The 20,373-nt window shown below is 35.2% G+C and overlaps 1 protein-coding gene across 4 annotated transcripts in view; it reads left to right on the plus strand.

Moving 5' to 3' along the window:
* Positions 1-20,373, plus strand: part of ALCAM (activated leukocyte cell adhesion molecule) — a 209,605-nt gene that overhangs the window by 135,037 nt on the left and 54,195 nt on the right. For all 4 annotated transcript variants that reach the window (XR_010155670.1, XR_010155671.1, XM_054680840.2 and 1 more), the window contains exon 2: positions 18,301-18,401. Coding sequence is in view for 2 of the 4 variants with exons in the window: in XM_054680840.2 (XP_054536815.1) it covers positions 18,301-18,401 (101 nt within the window). In the remaining 2 variants the exon portion in view is untranslated. The remainder of the gene's footprint in view (positions 1-18,300; positions 18,402-20,373) is intronic.

The following is a 20,373-nucleotide window of genomic DNA, read 5'->3' on the forward strand; positions in this document are numbered from 1 at the left end:
GGCAACCAATCTAAAGCAAACTCAAGTTACAGTTGAAAACACTTATCAATTGATATAGAGTTAGAAACCAAAATCAAAGTTTGTTCAATGTCAAGTTACTAAAATATTCATTGAAAACTCCAACAGCAAATTAAATTATAAGATGAAAATAAGAAATCTGACATACTATCTTTTTGCCAGTCCAGGCATAAAAGTAATAGGGCTAGAAATTCCAACTGAAAATTAACTGTATGCTTTTACTCATATTGGAGAATCTGAATCCTAGAATATTTAAGCCTTGTCTTATATCATATTATGCATAAATAAACTGAAGCCCAAGAAAGCAAGGTCACAATGAGGTTAAGATGAAACAAGAAACTTGTTTTCTCTAGTCTCTTTACACTAGTGTTCTTTCAAGTATGAGTTATAAAACAGATATTTTATGTAGAATTTTTTTTAAAAAATCTTATCATCTACTACCTAACATTAGTGGCAGACAGCATTGTAAGAATGAAGACCTGGGTGGTTATCAGAGTCCATGTTCTTCAGGGCTTGAGGCCATGCTTTTGGAAATGATTTTCCAGAGCCAGGGCATTTGAGGAGAGTACAGAAAAGCAAATGAATGGTGAATAGGAGAAAGGCCATCAGCCAGGCAGCTGCAGGTTAGTCGGATGGATTGACTTCCCAGCAGACCAGGGCACAGTTTGCTCAATTACCCTTTTGTACAGCTGCGAAAGAAAGACAGGAACATCAGAGACTGCTATCTCTCAGTTACCAATAACTTTTGAAAGAGATATTTGAACGACATATAAATGATATTTTCCACTGCCTCCCTGTGGAGGGAAAGCATTGTATGTCAAGTCAAAACTGAAATTCACTAGTAACCAAAAGTAACAGCCATAGTCTTTGGCAACTATCTTTGGTCACACTATCACCTAGAATTGGCTTTGTACTTTGTATCAGAGCTTTACATGAGGTCCTTGATCTACTCATAAGTGTTTCCAGAAAGACTTCTGGATTCCCAGATAAATTCAGAAACTTCTCTTAAAAAGAAAAATTAGTACTGATTAAAAAGCACAGTATTACAGAACTTGTTATTAACATTTTATTTTTGCATTTACTTTTTCCAATCTCAAATTGGTAAGCACAAAGCTTAAGAAAACAAACAACAGTATTTCTTTAGGAGAGTTTAAGTTCCAGCTTTGGGTTTTTCTCTTTCTGTAGTTTATAGTGTGTGGCAAGAAGGGCTCGTGTGTGTTAAAGCCAAAATGCATTTTGCATTAACAATTTGCGTTTAGAAATCCAAGCACCTAACACCACCAGAGTTAATATTTGCTTTGGACTCTTCTACTTATTTAGTCTCAAGCTTTTCCAAAGAGCTAACACAAAAAGACAGCTTTCCTATTTGCCTAGTGAGTGTGTGATTTCACACATAGTGTATGATATGCTTCTACAGAGACTTGGTATTAGCTGTTTTTCATGTGAGCTGTGTACTTAGTTATGTTGGGAAATGTGAACTTTGTAGTTGAAAAATGCAGCAAACTGACTGAGGCTCATATCGATTCTACTTTAGAAATGTCTCCTGTCTCCTTTTCACTGTGCCTCTTTTTCATTCCCACTGCCCTATTTCACTATGAGTACATAACCTAAACACTTTAACACGATTACCTTCCCCGAGTCCCTTCTCCAGCTAGTTTGCCTTCATACTGCTGCCATAGATAATTTTCAATAGCAAAAATCTGACCACTTCACTGCCATCCTTAAAATGAACCAAAAATCCTTTTGTTGACTCCACATTCTTTACAGAATAAAGTCCAAATTCTTTAAGCTATTATTTAAGGCTTTCAAAGTATCACCCCCATTGCTTCTTTCCCAGGTGCCTTTCCTTCCACCACCTCCTACAGCCCCTAAACCTCAGCCACACTGGCCGAACATGATTATACCCTTGCTCCAGCCTTTCTCTTGCAAGGAATTTCCTTCATCCTTCTTTCCACTTGAAGAAATTCTTATCTGTGATGATTCAGTATAAACGTCCATTCCAGGCAAAGCCTTCTCCAGCCTATTCATCAATCCCTCCTCTGCTCCTGCAACATTTGGCATATAATCTCCATTATTCCAATAAATAAAAGCCAAAGAGACATAATAACTTTCAGCACTCATTGTATGAAAAGCACTTTTTTAAAGCAACTTATACTTATTAATTTAGTATATTCATGATAACACTATGAGCATGATACTATTGAAAGGGGAAAAGTTCCCTTGTCCCCCTCACAGGGCATGCGACAGGGGGAGTGGCTCGCTTCTTCAGTGCCCCACTGCTCAAACCTCTAGGGAGCACACAGACGGGCAGGTTATGGAGCTCCGACATCGCAGTGTCTTGTGCTCTTTTAGTTTTGCCGTCTATAGGCGGCTTGTGTTAACCAGCTTACTTAGACCTTCTACCTTGTCACAAGGACAGAGGGCTTTCTGTATCTCGGGTTCTTGCCTTGGTGTACCGTAAGAATCGGATCACGTATGGGCTTGGAGAATGAGTGCAAGCTTTTATTTAGTGGAGGTAGCTCTCAGCAGATGGGGGAAGCCAGAAGGAGGATGAAGTGGGAAGGTTTTCTCCTGGAGTCTGGCCACTCAGCGGCCTAGCCTCTCCTTCAGCTGCCCCCGCCAACTCCGCGTCTTGCTGTTTCTGCAAGTCCACGGCCTGCCGGCCTGCTGGTGCCTGTCAATACATACCTCTTAACGTCCAGCTGCTCGTGTGTTCCCCCCACCTTCCCCCCCCCGCCGATGTGCTGCTCCTCCAGACGACCACCTGTGTGTCTCTGCCTGCTAGGGTCTCAGGGTTTTTGTAGGCCCAGGATGGGGGCATGGCAGGCCAGGGTGGTCTTGGGAAATGCAACATTTGGGCAGGAAAACAAAAATGCCTGTCTTCACCTAGGTCTGGGGACACAGGCCTGGGGGTGGAGCCCTAGCCAGGGACCACGTCCCCCTCTACCCAGCTCTTCCCTTCCCCCTTCTGTATCATTTAAAGGGACCACGCTCTTCCCTTCCCAGCACTTCCCTTCCATATCACTATCATTGTCCTCAATTTTACAGTTGGGAAACATTAGTGCATATTGGCTAAGTAACTCACTAGAAGTCACCTAGCTTATTAGTAGCAGAGCTGGATTCATCCGTACCAGGTCTGAGGCCAGAAACAATGCCTTAATTGCTACGCTCTGCTGCTAATTATGTTTCATTTCTGTCTTCTAGATTTTTATCTCCTTGGAAGAGGTAGCTTATTTATATGTATATGTTGTATTAGACCGTCCTCTCATTGCTATAAAGAACTACCCGAGACTGAGTAATTTATAAAGAAAAGAGGTTTAATTGACTCAGTTCCACCAGCTGTACAGGGAACACAGCTGAGGAGGCCTCAGGAAACTTGCAATCATGGCGGAAGGTGAAGAGGAAGCAGGGACATCTTACATGGCCAGAGAAGGAGGAAGAGAGTGATGAGGAAGCTGCCACAGGCTTTTAAACCACCAGCTCTTATGAGAGGGCACTATCTTGAGAACAACAAGGGGGAAATCCACCCCCATAATCCAGTCACCTCCTACCAGGCCCCTCTTCCAGCATTGGGGATTATAATTAGACATGAGATTTGTGCAGGAACACAAATCCAAACCATATCATACGCCCAGCAGGAGTATAGTATCTGGACATTTTAGCCAATCAATAGCTTTATGTCCAATTTATCTGAATTAATACGAATCAGAGCCTTTTAGATTAAGGAAATTTTATTTTTAAAAATAAAAATATTTTCACAGAAAAACATTCTTAGAGAAAATATTGAGGACTGTTTGGCACAGATCAGTAATAAATAACTTATTAAATTCTAATCAGATGTTTAGCATATATCTTTTACAGTCTTTGGATTATATCAACAATATTAGATAAAGATTTAACCTACACTATTCTTCAGATATATTTATTTTTTTTCATTTTCAAAAGATTTTATTGGCTTTCCCACATAAATCATTATAAATATTCTCATAGCTACAAAGGCTTTAGAACAAATAGAAAATTTCCATAACTTTATCTTTCTGAAGTATAATTGTGTTGAAGTATGATCAGCGATTTTTATTGATCTTATGTGTTTACCTTGGTGACTGTTAAATAAGATTTTGTATTGGAAATTTTCTTTGTTGAACAGCTCCCTGTTTTTAAAATTAGAAACACAAATTTATGGATTTCTACATAACAAACTCTCTAAAATGATACTCTTTACCTAAGAAGTATGTAATATATGCCTGTTAATTAAACATGTACTAATAGTTATATTTGCATGTTGAGGCTTCCTGCAATTCACAAAACATAAAGAAAATGTTTTAAATTGATTCCAGGGGTGGCGTTCTTATTACCTGTTGTAAATACACAGAGAGGTAGAATTGTAGCTGAAGAACACACACTTATAGCATATTTTTGTAGGACTCAGGTGGGAATGAACTTGAAAATTACCATTGGATTTTCAGACAGTAACACAAAGTATTTCAGTCTTTTCCATGTGGTTTGTTTGTTTGGTTTCCAATTAATTACTTCCTGGGGGAAGCATTGGGAGTTGTTTCAGTTATAGATTCATAACAAAATGAGATTCATAAACTAAATACATGATATAATCTGAAGCCCTGCTAGGACTCTTACAACTCGTCTTTATAACCTAGTATTCCTTTAATGAGTAGGAACAGTGAACTTTTTTTTAAACCCAAATGACACTATTGTCTTTAAAAGCTGTTAAAAATAGCACAGCCAAAGACGTAATATTATAATATTCAGTTAGGGGAATTTTGAGTGTCATTATCTCCCTAAGCAGTAACCATGAACAAATTATCAAAGCCGTTGTCTCTTTTAAAATGGAAAGATGAACCAAATGTATTAGCACCTCAGTGGGATTGGGAATATGTGAAAAACATAATCATAAAACAGCAATTGCTAAGCCTCTACTCAAGACACTCTTGTTCATCAGAGGTTTTGGTGCTGTTGGAAAGTCAGCACCTGCTGAAATCTGCCTGGGGATTCAGCTGCCTAGACTGGAGTCACCTCTGCTAATGGATGCCAAAGCTTTGCCCTTGAAGATGTTTGTGTCCTTCCCTCTCCCTATACCAGTGGAATTTAGATGAGACTGTCTAAATGTAGAATATATTGCATAGGCTGAAGAAATTGTGTGTATCACTTGTTTTTAATTAATAGACTATTTTTATCTGTTCTTAGTTTATGGAAAAATTTGAGTGGAAAGTAAAGAGCTCCTATATAGGCCCCCAATTCCCTTCCTCCCCACCCCCTTGCCCCTAGTTTCCCCTATTATTAACATCTTTGCATTAGTGTGGTACATTTGTTGCGATTGGTGAGCCGATGTTGATACATTATTATTAACTATAGTCCCTAGCTTACATTAGATTTTCCTGTTGTGTTGTACATTTTATGGGTTTCGACAAACACTTAATAATGTTTACTCATTATCATATCAGAATAATTTCACTGCCCTAAAAATGTCCTGTTCTCCGTCTATTCATTCTTTCCTCCCTCCCTTGAGACCCTGGCAACCACTGGTCTCTTTACTATCTCCATAGTTTTGCCTTTTCCAGAATGGCATATAGTTGGAATCATACAGTATTTAGCCTTTTCAGACTGGCTTCTTTTACTTCGCAGTATGCATTTCAGGTTCCTTCGTGATTTTTCATGGCTTGCTGGCTCATTTCTTTTTATTGCTAAATAATATTTCATTGTCTGGATTACCACAATGTTTTCATTCATCTATTGAAGCACATCTTGTCCAAGTTTTAGAAGTTATAAGTAAAGCTTGTATAAACATTCTTGTTCAGGTTTTTGTGTGGACATAAATTTGCAACTCATTTGAAAAGTCGTTAATTGTGAAAAGTGTTTTTGACAGAGAGGAAAGACACAGGTCTTTAAGTTAGAAAGACTTTAATCTCAACCTTGCCATTTTAGTCATTCAGTACGTTTTTATTGGAGGTCTACTGTGCTACCCCTGCTGTTTTTGGTGTTAGAAATGCATATAGGGCTCCTCTGCCTGTAACCTGAGTGCCCCACCTACATTAAAAAGCCTCATTAGACTTCTGGTTCCTGATCTGAAAGATGCCTATCTTCTTGAATATTCATGATTTTCTATTTTATTTTGAAAATTAGAACAGCTGCCATGGACAGGACTTGTATTTCCTGGGAGCAAGTGCCAAATTGCTACATAGCATCCCATTGAGAAAGAAGTGATAAAATGTGTTAGTTCATTTTCTTTCTAGTCCTTCTAACCTATATGTTTTTTAAAATATTTGTCTAAATATGAAAAGCATTTTAATACTTTCCAAAACAATATTCTTGAATTATCCACAATATAAAATGAAATAAGGACATGGAATCATTTTTTATATATCTAATAGTGATGAGAATTGGACTTGAGCTGAGAATTCATTTTGAGCTCTATCTCCATCACATACTGGCCTCGTGATATTGGCTTATTCTCTTGACTTTGCAGGGAGAACAGTTTCTTATTGGTAAAATGAAGGATAATAATATTTGTTCATCATACAGATTTCTTTGCTTATCATACAGGACTTTTGTGAAGCCCAAATGCAAAAATGTACAATGTGTATAAAAGAATGTTGCAAACTATAAAACACCATGAAAACATTCAGTATCATTACCAATTGCTTTAATGTATTTCTAGGTCTATTTAATCTTTTATTGTATATATTTAATCTATACAACATGAGGTTTTGATATACATATGCCTTGTGAAATGATGACTACAGTTAAGCAAATCAACATATCACTCTCCTCACATAGTTATCATTTTTTGTGTGTGATGAGAGTACCTGAAATCCACTCTTTTAGAAAATTTCTAGTATACAGTACACTATTATTAACCACAGTCATCATGCTGTACTTTACATTTCTAGACTTGTGTGTCCTATACAATTGTAACTTTGTAGCCTTTGACCAACATCTCCCCACTTCTGACATCTTCCCACCCCTGGTAATCACCATCCACTCTCTGTTTCTGTGTATTTGCCTTTTCTAGATTCCACATATAAGTGTGATTATATAGCATTTGTCTTTCTTTGGCTTATTTCAATTAGCATAATGTTCTCCAGGTTCCTCTGTGTTGTCACAAATGGCAGGGTCTCCTTTGTTGAGGCTGAGTAATATTTTATTGTGTTTGTATCTATATAGACAATTTATTTATCCTTTCATCCATAAATAGACACTTTGGTTGTGTCCACATCTTGGCTATTGTGAATAATGCTGCAGTGAACAGGGGAGTACAGGCATCTCAGTATTGATTCCTTTCTTTTAGGCATATACCCAGAAGTGGGATTGCTGGATTATCTGGTAGTTCTATTTTAACTTTTTGAGGAATCTTCACACAGTTTTTCATAACTGCTGTACCAATTTACATTGCCACCAAGAGCGTACAAGGATTTCCTTTTCTCTACCCCCTCACCAATACTTGGTATCTCTTGTTTTTGCAATAAGAACCATCTTAACAGGCATGAGATGATATGTCATTGTGATTTTGATTTAATTTCCCTAATGATGAGTGATGTTGAGCACCTTTTCATATACCTATTGGCTAATTATATGTCTTCTTTGGAAAAATGCCTATTCAAGTCATGTGCCTGTTTTTTTATCTGCTTCTCTGTGGGTTTTGTTTTGTTTACTACTAAGTTTTATGAATTCCTTCCATATTTTGGATATCAACCCTTTATCAGGTATATGGTTTGCAAATATTTTCTCCCTATTCATAGGCTGACTTTTTATTTTGCTGGTTGTTTCCTCTGCTGTGTAGAAGCTTTTTAGTTTAATATAGTCCTACCTGCGTATTTTAATTTTGTTGCCTGTGCTTTTGGTGTCTTATCCAAAAAAATTATTGCCAAGTCCAATGTCAAATAGCTTTTCCCCTATGCATTCTTCTAAAAGCTTTAAGGTTTGTCTTACATTTAAGTCTTCAATCAATGTTAAACTCATTTTTTGTATATTTTTTATTTTCAATTTAACTAACCCCTTACTAAATTGAGGTGGGATTTTTTTCATCACATCAGTACTGAAATCTTTATTTTCTGGAATTTCATAGTCTACTAATGTCAGTGGGTCAATATGGTTATGATATGCCTAATTTCCTCCAGATGTTAGGATCCTCTGAAAAGCAGATGTCAAAATGGATTTAACATACAAAGAATGTATTAGGAAAAACACCTATGCGAGAAAAAATGAGGAAGAAGATGGGGGATGGTCGGTGTGGAGAATAAGCATACCGCAGAGTAAAGATGGTCCCAAGTGAAAGGGAGAGGATATGAAGGTTGGGTGGAAGCGTTCTAGACTGTCATGCAGTCTAAGGAAGGTTCATCAGGGAATCGGGGTATCCGTGAGCTATAATCAGCCCTCATAGGAGTCTCTTGTAACCAAGAAACTTGCCTGTCTTAGTATACTTGTTGCATTCAATTATTAGCTGGGAACAGCTGGTAAAAGTGTAACCTTAGCACAAATCTGGTAATAGACAGAATGTGGCAGTTGGGTAAGTTATGTTCCCAGCAGTTGGAGATCTATGAGGAACATTTTCACGTCCACTCGACTTCACAGAGACTTTTTTCCCTAAGTAATAAACAAAAGTGATGAACCACTTATTTAATAATGTTTAACTAAGGATGTGAAGAGGAGAAGCAGAGACAAGTGAGACGGAATGCAAATATTACCAAGTGCGGGAAACCATCTGAGAGCAGGCACATTCTCAGAAGAGGGGTTCATGTCAGGGTTTAGTAACACTGTCCTCATGTTTGAGTTCCTGTGTAATCAGTCTGCAGGTGCCATTGACCTGCTGTAAGAACTTGTTTTCCTTATCCAGTGTTTTTGTTTATGTTTTACCACCTTGTTTGTGATAGCTAGTCTTCCAAAAATTCTTCTGGGGGGGTGCATTTAACCATTTCCTAAATTGCAGAATAAATATAAGACATTAAAAAACTACATTTGGCCTCTGGGATATAAAATGAAGTTTTCAAAGAGTTAAAATCTTTGGGAGTACTGGAAAATTTCAAAACTGGAGGCACCTTTAGATGCAGATTTCATACCCTTAGAAATGATAAAACTACCTTTCAATACAGCTTCCTATATTTCTCATCTCTACTCATTGCCTTCCTAAATTATCTTGTTCTTTTTCCCATCTTTCCTCCCACTCTTCAATTAAGAAGAATGACTGTCAGGAAAAATGGAACACATGAAAAGTTATTGTTAAAATATTAATAGATGTCAGTATGACTCTCTAAGTTCATGCATTCCAGAGTTACCCCACTGGGCTACCATTGTGGGCAAGCTACAATGAGCGTGACTCTCCATTCTCACTCAGTCCTTGAGGTGACACACCATCTCTTAAGGCAGAAAGATGATTTTATCTTCAGATAGCAGATTATACTGATTTCCCAAGTGTATGTGACTATTTGTTTTATTTTTAATTTCCTCTTTCCTGTGCTTTTAGTCTCCTTCAAAAATTTATCTTGGACAAACATTCCATCTCTCCTTTCTCCTCAAAGCTAGAAAACTAGATCTTATAGTAAGCTGACTTCAGTTCTTAAAGAAAGGACAAAATGCCATAGAAAGCCGTAATATTCTTCCTATGACCTTAACTTATATTGCAACCCCTCCAGGGAGCTGTCAATTAAAAGCATGGAATTTACACAAATCTAAGTCTTGGAAATCAGCCAGCAAGCTGCACCAAATATGTGGAAAAACCTATTAAATAGCTTTTTAACCTTTACTACTTACCATGTTAGATTGTACAAATCTATATCCTCAGGAGACATAGGCAATGCTAATTGTGATTCATGTGAAGAAAAGAGCAAAAAGGTATTTCAACTGATATAAACATTTTTCAATATGAGGTTAGATACTTAATGTGGAATATACCAGAAGCTAGCATACTGGACTAGATCACTCAACCAATTCAGAAGCAGAAATCTACTACTCTGCTCATTTAGTAGCCCTAATAATCCACTGTTTTATCCCTGGTAATTCACTACCTCAGTTATAACACAGCATTTTCTAAGTCTGTAATTATAATACTATTGAATATGACTTTAAAAGCTAAAGCAATACAGTTCATGTAAGCTATTATTAACAGACGCTTTCTGTGAAAACAATGATGATCTCATTGGCTAAAAGTCTTTGTGATATATTTTTTCTAAAGCATTTTGAGGGATATTAAAGCATTAGAAACTTTTGGTTTTGGAGTTTGGTAGTGTTATCAAAGATAGCTTTGATTTTCTCAAATCAAGAGATCTTTTTGTTGTCATGACATTAAACTATTTGCAGAAAACAAATTTAATAATGTCACAATAACTGTGAGTTCTTTCTGAAGACAGACTTCATTCTAAACTCCAAATTTTCCATTACTTCAGATGATTCAATTAAGATCCTTTGGGAAGCATTATGCCTGCCTTTCTGTTGATAATGTTTTTACGAATGCAGTACACTCTTCTTCTTGCTAAAATAGGTGAATTGTATTCATAATTTCAATACAACTTATGTGGTAAAATGCACAGGAAAGTGTAATTTTTCTCCATTTAAGTAGAACTGATACTCTGAAATAGTTAAACTTAGATTTTCATGCTCAGAAAATGTACAGAGCAATAGAATCTAAATATATTCATCTGTCCTTTGCATTACTTAGCCTGAATTAATATAACTAATATTTCAAATATAAGTTTCTACATCTCCAGTTAAGCTAGTTCCCAAATGAAGTCAACAGGATCAGAATCTAGACTAAATTGAAGAAAATTTAGTTCTTTAGCAAGAATTAAATTGAGAAAATGAATCAGGGGAGAGGGGAGCAGAAGGAAAATCATACTTTGCTAGTTATTTTTATTGTATTGACTAATTATCTGAGTGAAGGACTCTACTTATATGAGCACCTTAAGGACTCAGCCTCAAATCCTAATTAGAAGTATAATAGTAGGAAATAGTCAACTTTCGGAACTTCAGTTAACACAAATTATTAATTACATACATGTTTTTGAGCAAAATATATAGTATAAAGAAAAACATACTTAAACATTTCTCCTGTTTAGTCCTCCTTACTCTGAAAATCTACTTTAAAACAAAATAGAGACAATTGTTCTTTTTACACACAAAATCTAGATTTTTTGGTTCATTGTATTCTTTCTGCCTATCCCCCCCAAAACACCCCCTTCCCACGCATACAGAGCATGAAGTATTTTTAAATGTTTTTTATTTAAGTTCATCACCACTTAAGGGCCTGTGCCTTAGCATGTTGGCATAGACCCCATAGCCTGGCCAAAAATACTCATCATTTAGGAATGATGACTTGGTAACACAGGGGTTTCATTGTGGACAAGTATGTGGAATCTCAGTCTCCTGCTCCGAAAAAAGAATGTGAGGATCATTGCCAAGGAAACCCTAAAGCCCAGTGCTTTTAGTGACATTTCAAATGTAAGTCTAGATCTGTGTACTTTTTTCCATCTATATTATATTCCATTAAAATGTTTTTAAAGCAAAAATAGCTTTTGGGGGGACAATTTTAAGAGGGGACAATTTTGGGGGAACACTAATCTCAAATCACCACAGTGCTCCCCTCTCACTACCCTGTAGCTGTATTCCCTAAAATTTCAAAGAATAGTATAGTAGATGCCTTAAAGTTCATTCCTGGATCTCAAGTTAAGAAATGCTAATGAGTGCAGTAGAATCTGCATATATTCTGATTTAAACTTCATGAGGCAACTCGAAAAATAAAAATAAGGTTTCACAACTTCAATCAATTCTGTTGCTTTTTGATCATTTCTAAGTAAGATTTTTGCTTATAATTTAAAAATGGCCCCAAAAGGAATCCAAATGCTAGTGTTGATGCTGAAAGTAAAGAGAAAATAGAGATCTAACATTTTATTGCATTTTATTAGAGAAATTTTATGTGCGCTTATGAATTTGGGAAAACTGCCAGTCTTAGGACATGTTCCTTATGAAGATCAAAGATCTACTCTGTAGAAATTGTTATAATAAAAATTGAGTTTGCCCAAAGAGAGAAAACCAAGCGTCACTCAGTGCCTCTCATGCACTGTGCTATTGAGGTAGTTCCTATCTTCCCATCTATAGAAACCTCAATTCAGTGATGAGGTCAAATGAAATTTCCTCCAAGAAGCTTTTACCAATATCCTCAATCTCATTGCTGGGATTCCTTTCTATACAGTCCCACAGCATTCGGTTTACCAACCCAAAACCTCACACTGATTTCATCTTGTTTCTTAAGGAAAAGGCCTCTGTATTTTACTTATACATTTTCTTCACAAAGCACGCCTAAAACTTGCCCTGTAGCAGGTGTCCAATAAATACTTGATGCATGATTGAATGATTCAATGATTTTTGAGATAGGCCTTAAAGGAAACATAGGAATCTGAACAGAGTAGATGGGGCCAAGGAACCATAAAATTAGGTAGAGATGGGGTAAAGCCTAAACTAATTGGGAAAAACTGTGACGTATCCAGCCCCATAGATCATTTCATGCTTGTAGAATAACAAACTATCAGGCTAAGGTAAATTAAGAAGGTAATTTTCTGCACAGCAATGTAAATATCGATAGTGTATTTTTAAAACTTTATTGTTTGTGTAATTCTTTTCTATGACATAATATGGATTATTATATTGGCTTATTGTTTAATAAAAAGATAAATATTTAGAGCATTAAATTATATCAAACTTGGAAGTAAAATAAAGAGTACCTATCTTAAAACATAATCCTGGGTACTACTAGTGGTTTATAATTTAGTAACATGGGCATTTTCCCTCTGAAGATTATTCCACAGTGGCAAGTGGTGAGGGGAGGAGGAAGGAATAATTACTATTTATCTTATTTGTAGGCCTCACTCAATTATATCTACATTATAATGTATAACACTTGAGAAAGGCAATGCAGAAAATGAATTTTGAATAAACATATCCCTACTTCAGATGCAGCAGACCCAAATTGGCCTCTAACTACCCCCATTTGTTGAAGGAAAATTAACAAAGAAAAAGAAACAAGAAAAAGCCCTTCTTTCTATTTCACAAAATGACATTAGATTTCATCAGGTAACTTCTCTAACTCAGCATCCCTTCCAAATTACTTGGCAGTTATAGCCCTTTGTATCTCACACACACACATGCACAAATGCACACACAGAGAACTTACTTTATATACCTCATGACCTTGATGATAATCTTAAACTCTTGTTTATACAATAAAGTATGGGAGAAGCTGAGAGATAAGATAACTCTATGTGATTGAATCACAAAATCTCAGGTTTGAAAAAAATACCTTTTTCACTCTATCAGTAGAACTATGATATTTTATCAGATTAAATACAATATATGTGAAATGTATGGTTTAGAAAGTACAGTATATATATATGTATATAGTATGCATAATTTGTCCTTGGTTGTGATACAGGAAATAGACTTGCTAAAACAAGATATCTTTGTCATTTTTGTAAAGAGATTGAGAATCCACTTCCTGAAGTCAGGAATTAATCCCTCATTGTGGTTTAATATGTTTCTGTGCGGCAAAAAAATTTGATAATAACCAGATACTATCATGTATCATTCTGCCTCTATCCCTTAGCTCGTGTTCAGTGATTATTTAGTCCTATGCTAAGATTCTATTTTTCCGAAAATTCCTTTATTGGAAACCCAGTTTAATCACATGTGAGAAACCAATGGCTGAAGGTTTAAACCAGTGATTCTGAATTGCATAAGGTTTGGTGGGCAATTTTGCCTCCCAATGGATATTTGTCATGCCTGGAGACATTTTGGCTGTCATAACTGGGGGGAAGAGTGGTGCTGTCATCTAATGGGTAGAGGCAAGGCTACTGCTAAACATCCTGTAATATACACAGCACAGCACTCTCACGATAAAGACTTATTTGGTCCAATAGTGACCAGGTTGAGAAACACCGCTATAAACTAGTGTTACAAAATATTTACATTTTCTTTAGAGTTGTACATATCCTAATTCATTAGTGAAACAAATAGGAGCATTAGCATGTCTATCTGTCAAAATTAGTAAAAAAATATGGAAGTAATTTCTAAGGATAAACTTCTCATTTCTATCTGCCTCCTCAGGGACAGTTCATTTGTTCAAATAAGTCTCTGTAAAATTTTTGTGAAACTGGCATTTAGTTCTTGTAAGTTCTGAGTCCATTGTAATTGCAGTTAACCCTTTTATGACACTTAGCAGAGCTAGAGCTCAAAACTGCTTTTAAGGATGATGATGCTATTAATGTATTGGTTCAATAAATAATAATTAACCAGGCTAAATTACAGCATGTGAAAATAGACTGTCTAATTCTCATTCTATTTTCTGTATTATTTGATGTTCTTCTGCTTGAAATGTGGTAGCAGATTCTGAATTTTAATCTACCCCAATTCAAATGTCTATATGTCAGGAATGCAAAGAGAATGATTCCTCTGAATTTGGCAGTTAGTTTTATGGAAAAAAGCATTTGTCACCAAAATGGCCAAAATTACATTTTTATTATTTCAATTAGAAATAAAATGTTTACCTAACTTCAAAACATTACCAGAGTCTGTTTTCAGTGCCTCTTTTAAATCATTTTCTATACAAAACATATTACTGTAACTAGCTTATATTTTATCGTCACTTGCCTGAGATTCTATATATCAGAATTACTTCTTTAAGAGATTTTTCTTTTCCTGTGCTCACCGCATTGAATTTCCATTAATACTTCTATGTAACCTTTGTAATTCTATTGTTCTTTACCTTTGGTTAATAACCTTTTATTTAAAAATGCTTAAATAATTACACACTGCTTCTCAAGTATGACACATTTTATATCTTATTGTATGTTAAGACATTTTAATAGCAACAGTAATAATAAGTCATAAAATGTCTTAAATTTATAAACACATTTAATACAGAAGGTTCTAGTCCAATTTAAAGTTTCTTTTGACCTGTGCTTATACACACAGTCATAACACATACAGAACACACTTATACGTTCCCACATTGGTTTACACTTGACATTTAGCCTCTTTCAGGAAGGATGTCACAGGCATTCTCTATGTCCAGTAGTGCCCGATAATCTCTAGGCTACAAAACCATGAATAATTTAACTAACAAATATTACAGGGAGAAAATTGCAAGGGAATTCTAGTAAGCTAAACTCAATTTTTAGACTTGGCAATTCAAAGATAAAAAGCTGTTTCTTCTATGAAAAGTGTAAACAGAATCATTCGAGTTGACAGGTACTTTGGGTCTCACTGACACTTCATCTCAAAGATTAAGATATCACTAGAAATTAGGACGTAATTTATCACCAAATCACAATGGTCTTTGTAGCAACTTTATCCCTAGGGGGCGCGAGATGTTAGCTCTCCCACAGATGCAAGCCTTCAGTCCTTCTATCAGATGAACTTGGGAGTCAGTATACTCTTACAAGAAGAGAGAAGTTGATTATTATAGCAAACTTGAAAATTGATTCTAAAATAAGCACGATTATGGCTTCTAACATGCCATCCAACTTACTGCCACTCATTCTGCCCTAGGCCTTATGTCTGTAATTGTTGGCTTTTTACCTACTGCCCTCTGTCTAGTGTGGTATCTTATTTCTTTGTGTTCGTCCTGCTCTTCAAAGTTCTTTCCTGGCTGAGGATTTGGATTTGGATTTGGAGCTGTCATTAAAAGACACCATTCATGAATTTCCAATACTTGAATAAACAACTTTTACTTTACGGTCATCACAAGTGAAGAAAGGGACATTTCATGATATCATTTGCAAATTAGGGAGCACAAGTAATCAATCTTTAATTTCTCTTTAAAGGGAAGGGAAAATGTTCTCTCTTGTCATTCCATCCGTGAATTCCTATAAAATGTGTTTGCTGTTTGTTTCTCCTCAAGACAGAGCTTGCCACCCAAAATCAAAATCCAAGTTCTCTACACATCCAAGATAAGATATGAATGGCTTTAGAGTATGTGGCAGAAATGAGAATTCTCAAAATTCCAGTGTTGTCAACTGCTCTCTGATTTTCCAAAATGTTAATTTGATAACCACAATGGAAAGAACTCCAGAGTCATTTTAGTAGGTGCCCATTAGATGCTAGGCGTTGTTTCTGGAGATACAAAGCTTAAAAATACATGATCTCTTCCCTGTTCTGATTGTGCTTTCATCATGCCAATACACTATGTATTTGAAATTCATACAGCTTTAAGACTCATTATAAAATATTATGTATATGTAGCACATTAAAGTTCTATAGAGAAGAGAAAAGAAAAATGGTCTGTGAGAAAGGGCAAAGCATTAAATTCTTGGAAAAGGAATTTTCTTATTTCCCTTTACCTGGCAAAGGATTCACTTCATTGGTACCTAAGCTCTGTAAACTGTTTTCACTCCTTGGCCAATCATGAAAACACTGTTAGTTGCCAAAGGAAGGTATGATTTCAAATAATAGGAGACAATTACAGGTGCATGCCCTGACATAAATTAAGGTATAGAGATGGATCCTCTCAAAATTATTACATATTCAGGTGCCTTGTTATAAGCTGATGAAAAAACAAAATATGAAATTACAAAATGGTTTCCTTGGCTTTGCAGACCTCTACCTGTGAAGTGTATGAACAAGTCTTAATACACACAGCAGAAATTCCACATTTAGGAGCCAAATATCACAGAGAACAAGTAATGTCATGTGCAATAAAGCAATTTCCTAAATGTTATTAGTCTGCATGTCTGCAGCCACATGTCTAAAGCTCCTTTATTTTTATTTTAACAAAGTTGAATAAAAAAATTTCTTCATTTACAGTCTTATGCTTGGTTTGATGTTAAAAGGGATTATAATTGCAGTATAGAGAACACAAAACAATTTTAAAATTATAGAGATAAATTTTTATTATGAGACTGAACATATGATAAGCAATTTGAAGTAAACCTCATGTCTCAAGTAGTAAATGAAAATGCATTCTCACTTTGCATATTTGGTATTCTGTCTTAACAATGTTAAAAATGCTGAAAACTAGTTGTTATGTTGCATATTTACATGAAGTGTGTGTTCTTTGTTATGTTTCTGTTCACTGGGGCAAAATTCTTAACCTTAAATGAAATTTTGGTATACATGGTGATTGATAGATAACAATCGAAAGATGGTATCCTCCCAGTCTTGTTTCTTCAGAAAGAAACAGGACTTTTATTTATGTGGTTTTATTTATGTGTTGCAGATTGCCGTCGCTTTGCATTTTAGCACCACCTGGTGGACAAAATATCATTTGATTTTTTTTTTTTTTCTCTACTGTTTAAAGTAGCCCCTTCACACTCTATACCCGATTATGATACACCTTAATAGATATTCAGCTGTGTAAGTTCTAAATTTTAAAGATTGTTGTAAATAAACTAAGGTTAAAAAATTGAAATGTTTCCCAAGTACTATAACCAATTTAAATGCCTGAGTTTTTTTAACCTTCATAAATATATCCAGATTTGAATAGTGCTTTTCATTCATATGCAAAAATTGCTTCTTTCCACATTTTAATTATTTATTGTTTATATTTTTTCTTAATATAGAATTAAATAAGATGAGGCAGTTTTCGGTATGTACAAAATTGTGGTTTAAATTATATTGTCTTCCAAAAATTCACATAATCACTTTGTAAATAGCACTTTATGAAGCATGTTCATACTATAAATTCTTACTATGCTAATATTTTATACAAAATTAAATTAGTATTTTAATTTATACTACTACAAAATAAGCCACTTTCCCCTTATAAATAAAATTCAGTTGTGGTCTTATGTGTATTAATTCTCAGTTTTTAATAGTTTTTTGAATTTTACAGAAGAAAAATTTGATATTTTCAAATGAAAAACACAAATATAGTTAAAGCTAGTTTTGAGAATTTTAATCATGTTAGTCTTTGTGTAGTCCCACATTTCTATAAAATATGGTGGAAATTATTTCTATGAAATACAGTAAAGAAGATAATTCATCTGCAGATTCCACTATGTTCCTTTGGAATATACCACTTACCTGTTCTCTAGTAAAATTGGAGATCTACAAATTTTGATTGTGTGATAGTCAAGGATTCAAACATTCAGTAGCTAAATAGAAAGGTGGTAATTTTTAAATGGAAAATATATTCTAGTCTCATACCTTTTGTATACCATTTAAAATAAAACTATAGCAGATGACAACCTTCATCGACATGCATCTTAAAGTTATTTGTCATTTGAAGAAAACATTTAAAATTTTGTTCTCTCTCTCTTCCTCTCTTCTTTTTTTTTTTTCTCAAAGGCCTTGGATGGTATACTGTAAATTCAGCATATGGAGATACCATTATCATACCTTGCCGACTTGATGTACCTCAGAATCTCATGTTTGGCAAATGGAAATATGTAAGTGTGACCTACCTGGGACTTGGTTAATTGCCCTTGTTCTTTTAAATAAAATTCTTTCTGTGAGTAACTGTGAATTTCAAATTAACCTAAATGCAATATTAAACTGTGAGTAGTACAAATGTAGGAAGGTAAAATTGTGTGGAATATGGCAAAAAATAATTCCTGTCTTACATAACAAATGATATTTTAAAATAAAGCCAATAAACACATAGTTCTTAGAATGTATTAGTCTGAAAGATTCCACCTTAAGTGTTAGAGGCAAAGAAAAAGGCAGAGTTCCAGAATAAAATCAGTGGATTATAGGACTGACCTCAGTGGAGGATGGCAACCTTTCTTCATTTGTTCATGTTCTACTTGATGTGGTTATTGCAAAGACAAGATATATCAGTATATAGAGCCTTAGACAGTCTTTCGGAATTAATCATCAGTATTACAAGCTTGATTCTGGCATTTAGCCTTAAAAATGTGTTGATGCTATAGGTCTTTTTTATATTTAACGGTGTTGATTTTTTCCCATATTTCTTGCAGATAGTAAAATCAAATTTTCTCAGGTATGAAGGTACAAGTGGGTCTGAAAATGGAGGGTAGAGATCCTGGTAGGGAGATGTGGAATGGCTATGTAACTTTGAGTAATAAAATGTCTCAATTTAATTAATCAATATTAATGCAAAGTGTTTGTGTGGTACAATTTCCCAATGCTGGAACACAGGAGACTCATGACAGTCTGCAAGCTTCAAGTAGATATGTTTCCCTGGACACAATATCAAAATTTCCCTAGCTCCTTGAAATGTTAAAAGGTATTTGCAAAGGAAAAGAATTTGATGGTCAAATACTTTACAAAAAGTTTATTGCATCACTTCTCGGAGTCTTTCATATGTAAAATGCATTAAGAATTGTCTGAGGATCGTAGTTTGATTCATTGCTTAGATTTACTTGACCACACAACTTTTTTCCTCAGATATCTCCAAGAACAAACATTCTGCAGAACACACTGTAAGAAATGTGCTTAAGCTTGCACTCAAGGGGTGGTTTAACACAGTCTTTTAAAATATAGGTTCTGAAATCAACAGGTTCCACAATGTGCTCACTGTGAGATTCTGGGCAGAGGAATTAATCCCTATTTTTTCATCCATAAAATGAGATAAAAATATCTTCCTCATAGTGTTGTTGTCAGAGTACCCGAAGAAATTTATATCAAAATACTTACCTAGTACTTGTCGTGTAGTAATCATTCAACAAAGTGAACTCGTGTCTGTGATGCTGCAGAATCCTAACCATACTATGCTCATGTGAGTGGGAAATGAAAGGAAAGGAAAGGAAGGTGGTAAGGCAGCACAGCATTTCTCTGTAGCCTCCTTCTATTTAGTATCCAGTTCACTCGAAGTAACTTTGAACTATTTCTGGTTTCCTATAAATGTGGAAATTTGAAGTTAAGGCCTCTGAGGACAGAGTCTATTAGTGCCATTAAAATTCCAAGTGCCTGGGAGACTACCACATAATGCACTTGTTCAATCAAATTTGCTGCCAAAACAAATGGAGTCAGGTGATGGCAAACTTTTCTGATCATAGAAAATTCTAACTATAACCCAGGGAGTAGCATTCACCCAGGGAGTAGCACAGTTAGTAAAATGTGGGAGTTAGTAAACCCAGGGAGTAGCACAGTTCAGTAAACTGAACTGGCACAGTGGCACTGGAAATCAAACAATAATGGCAATTTTCAAATTTTTAGTTAAGCAAAAGGCTTCAGCAATAAACTGAGATATATTTGAGGCACTATATGCTCTAAAGTCTATCTTGATTTGCAGAAATCAAACAATAATGGCAATTTTCAAATTTTTAGTTAAGCAAAAGGTTTCAGCAATAAACTGAGATACATTTGAGGCAATATATGCTCTAAAGTCAATCTTGATTGCAGAAATGCTAAAATAGAGCATTTGCAATGCTCTAATTTAATGTAACCACCTAAAAG

Source organism: Pan troglodytes, chromosome 2 (genome assembly GCF_028858775.2).
Source record: "Pan troglodytes isolate AG18354 chromosome 2, NHGRI_mPanTro3-v2.0_pri, whole genome shotgun sequence".
NCBI classification, from domain to species: domain Eukaryota; kingdom Metazoa; phylum Chordata; class Mammalia; order Primates; family Hominidae; genus Pan; species Pan troglodytes.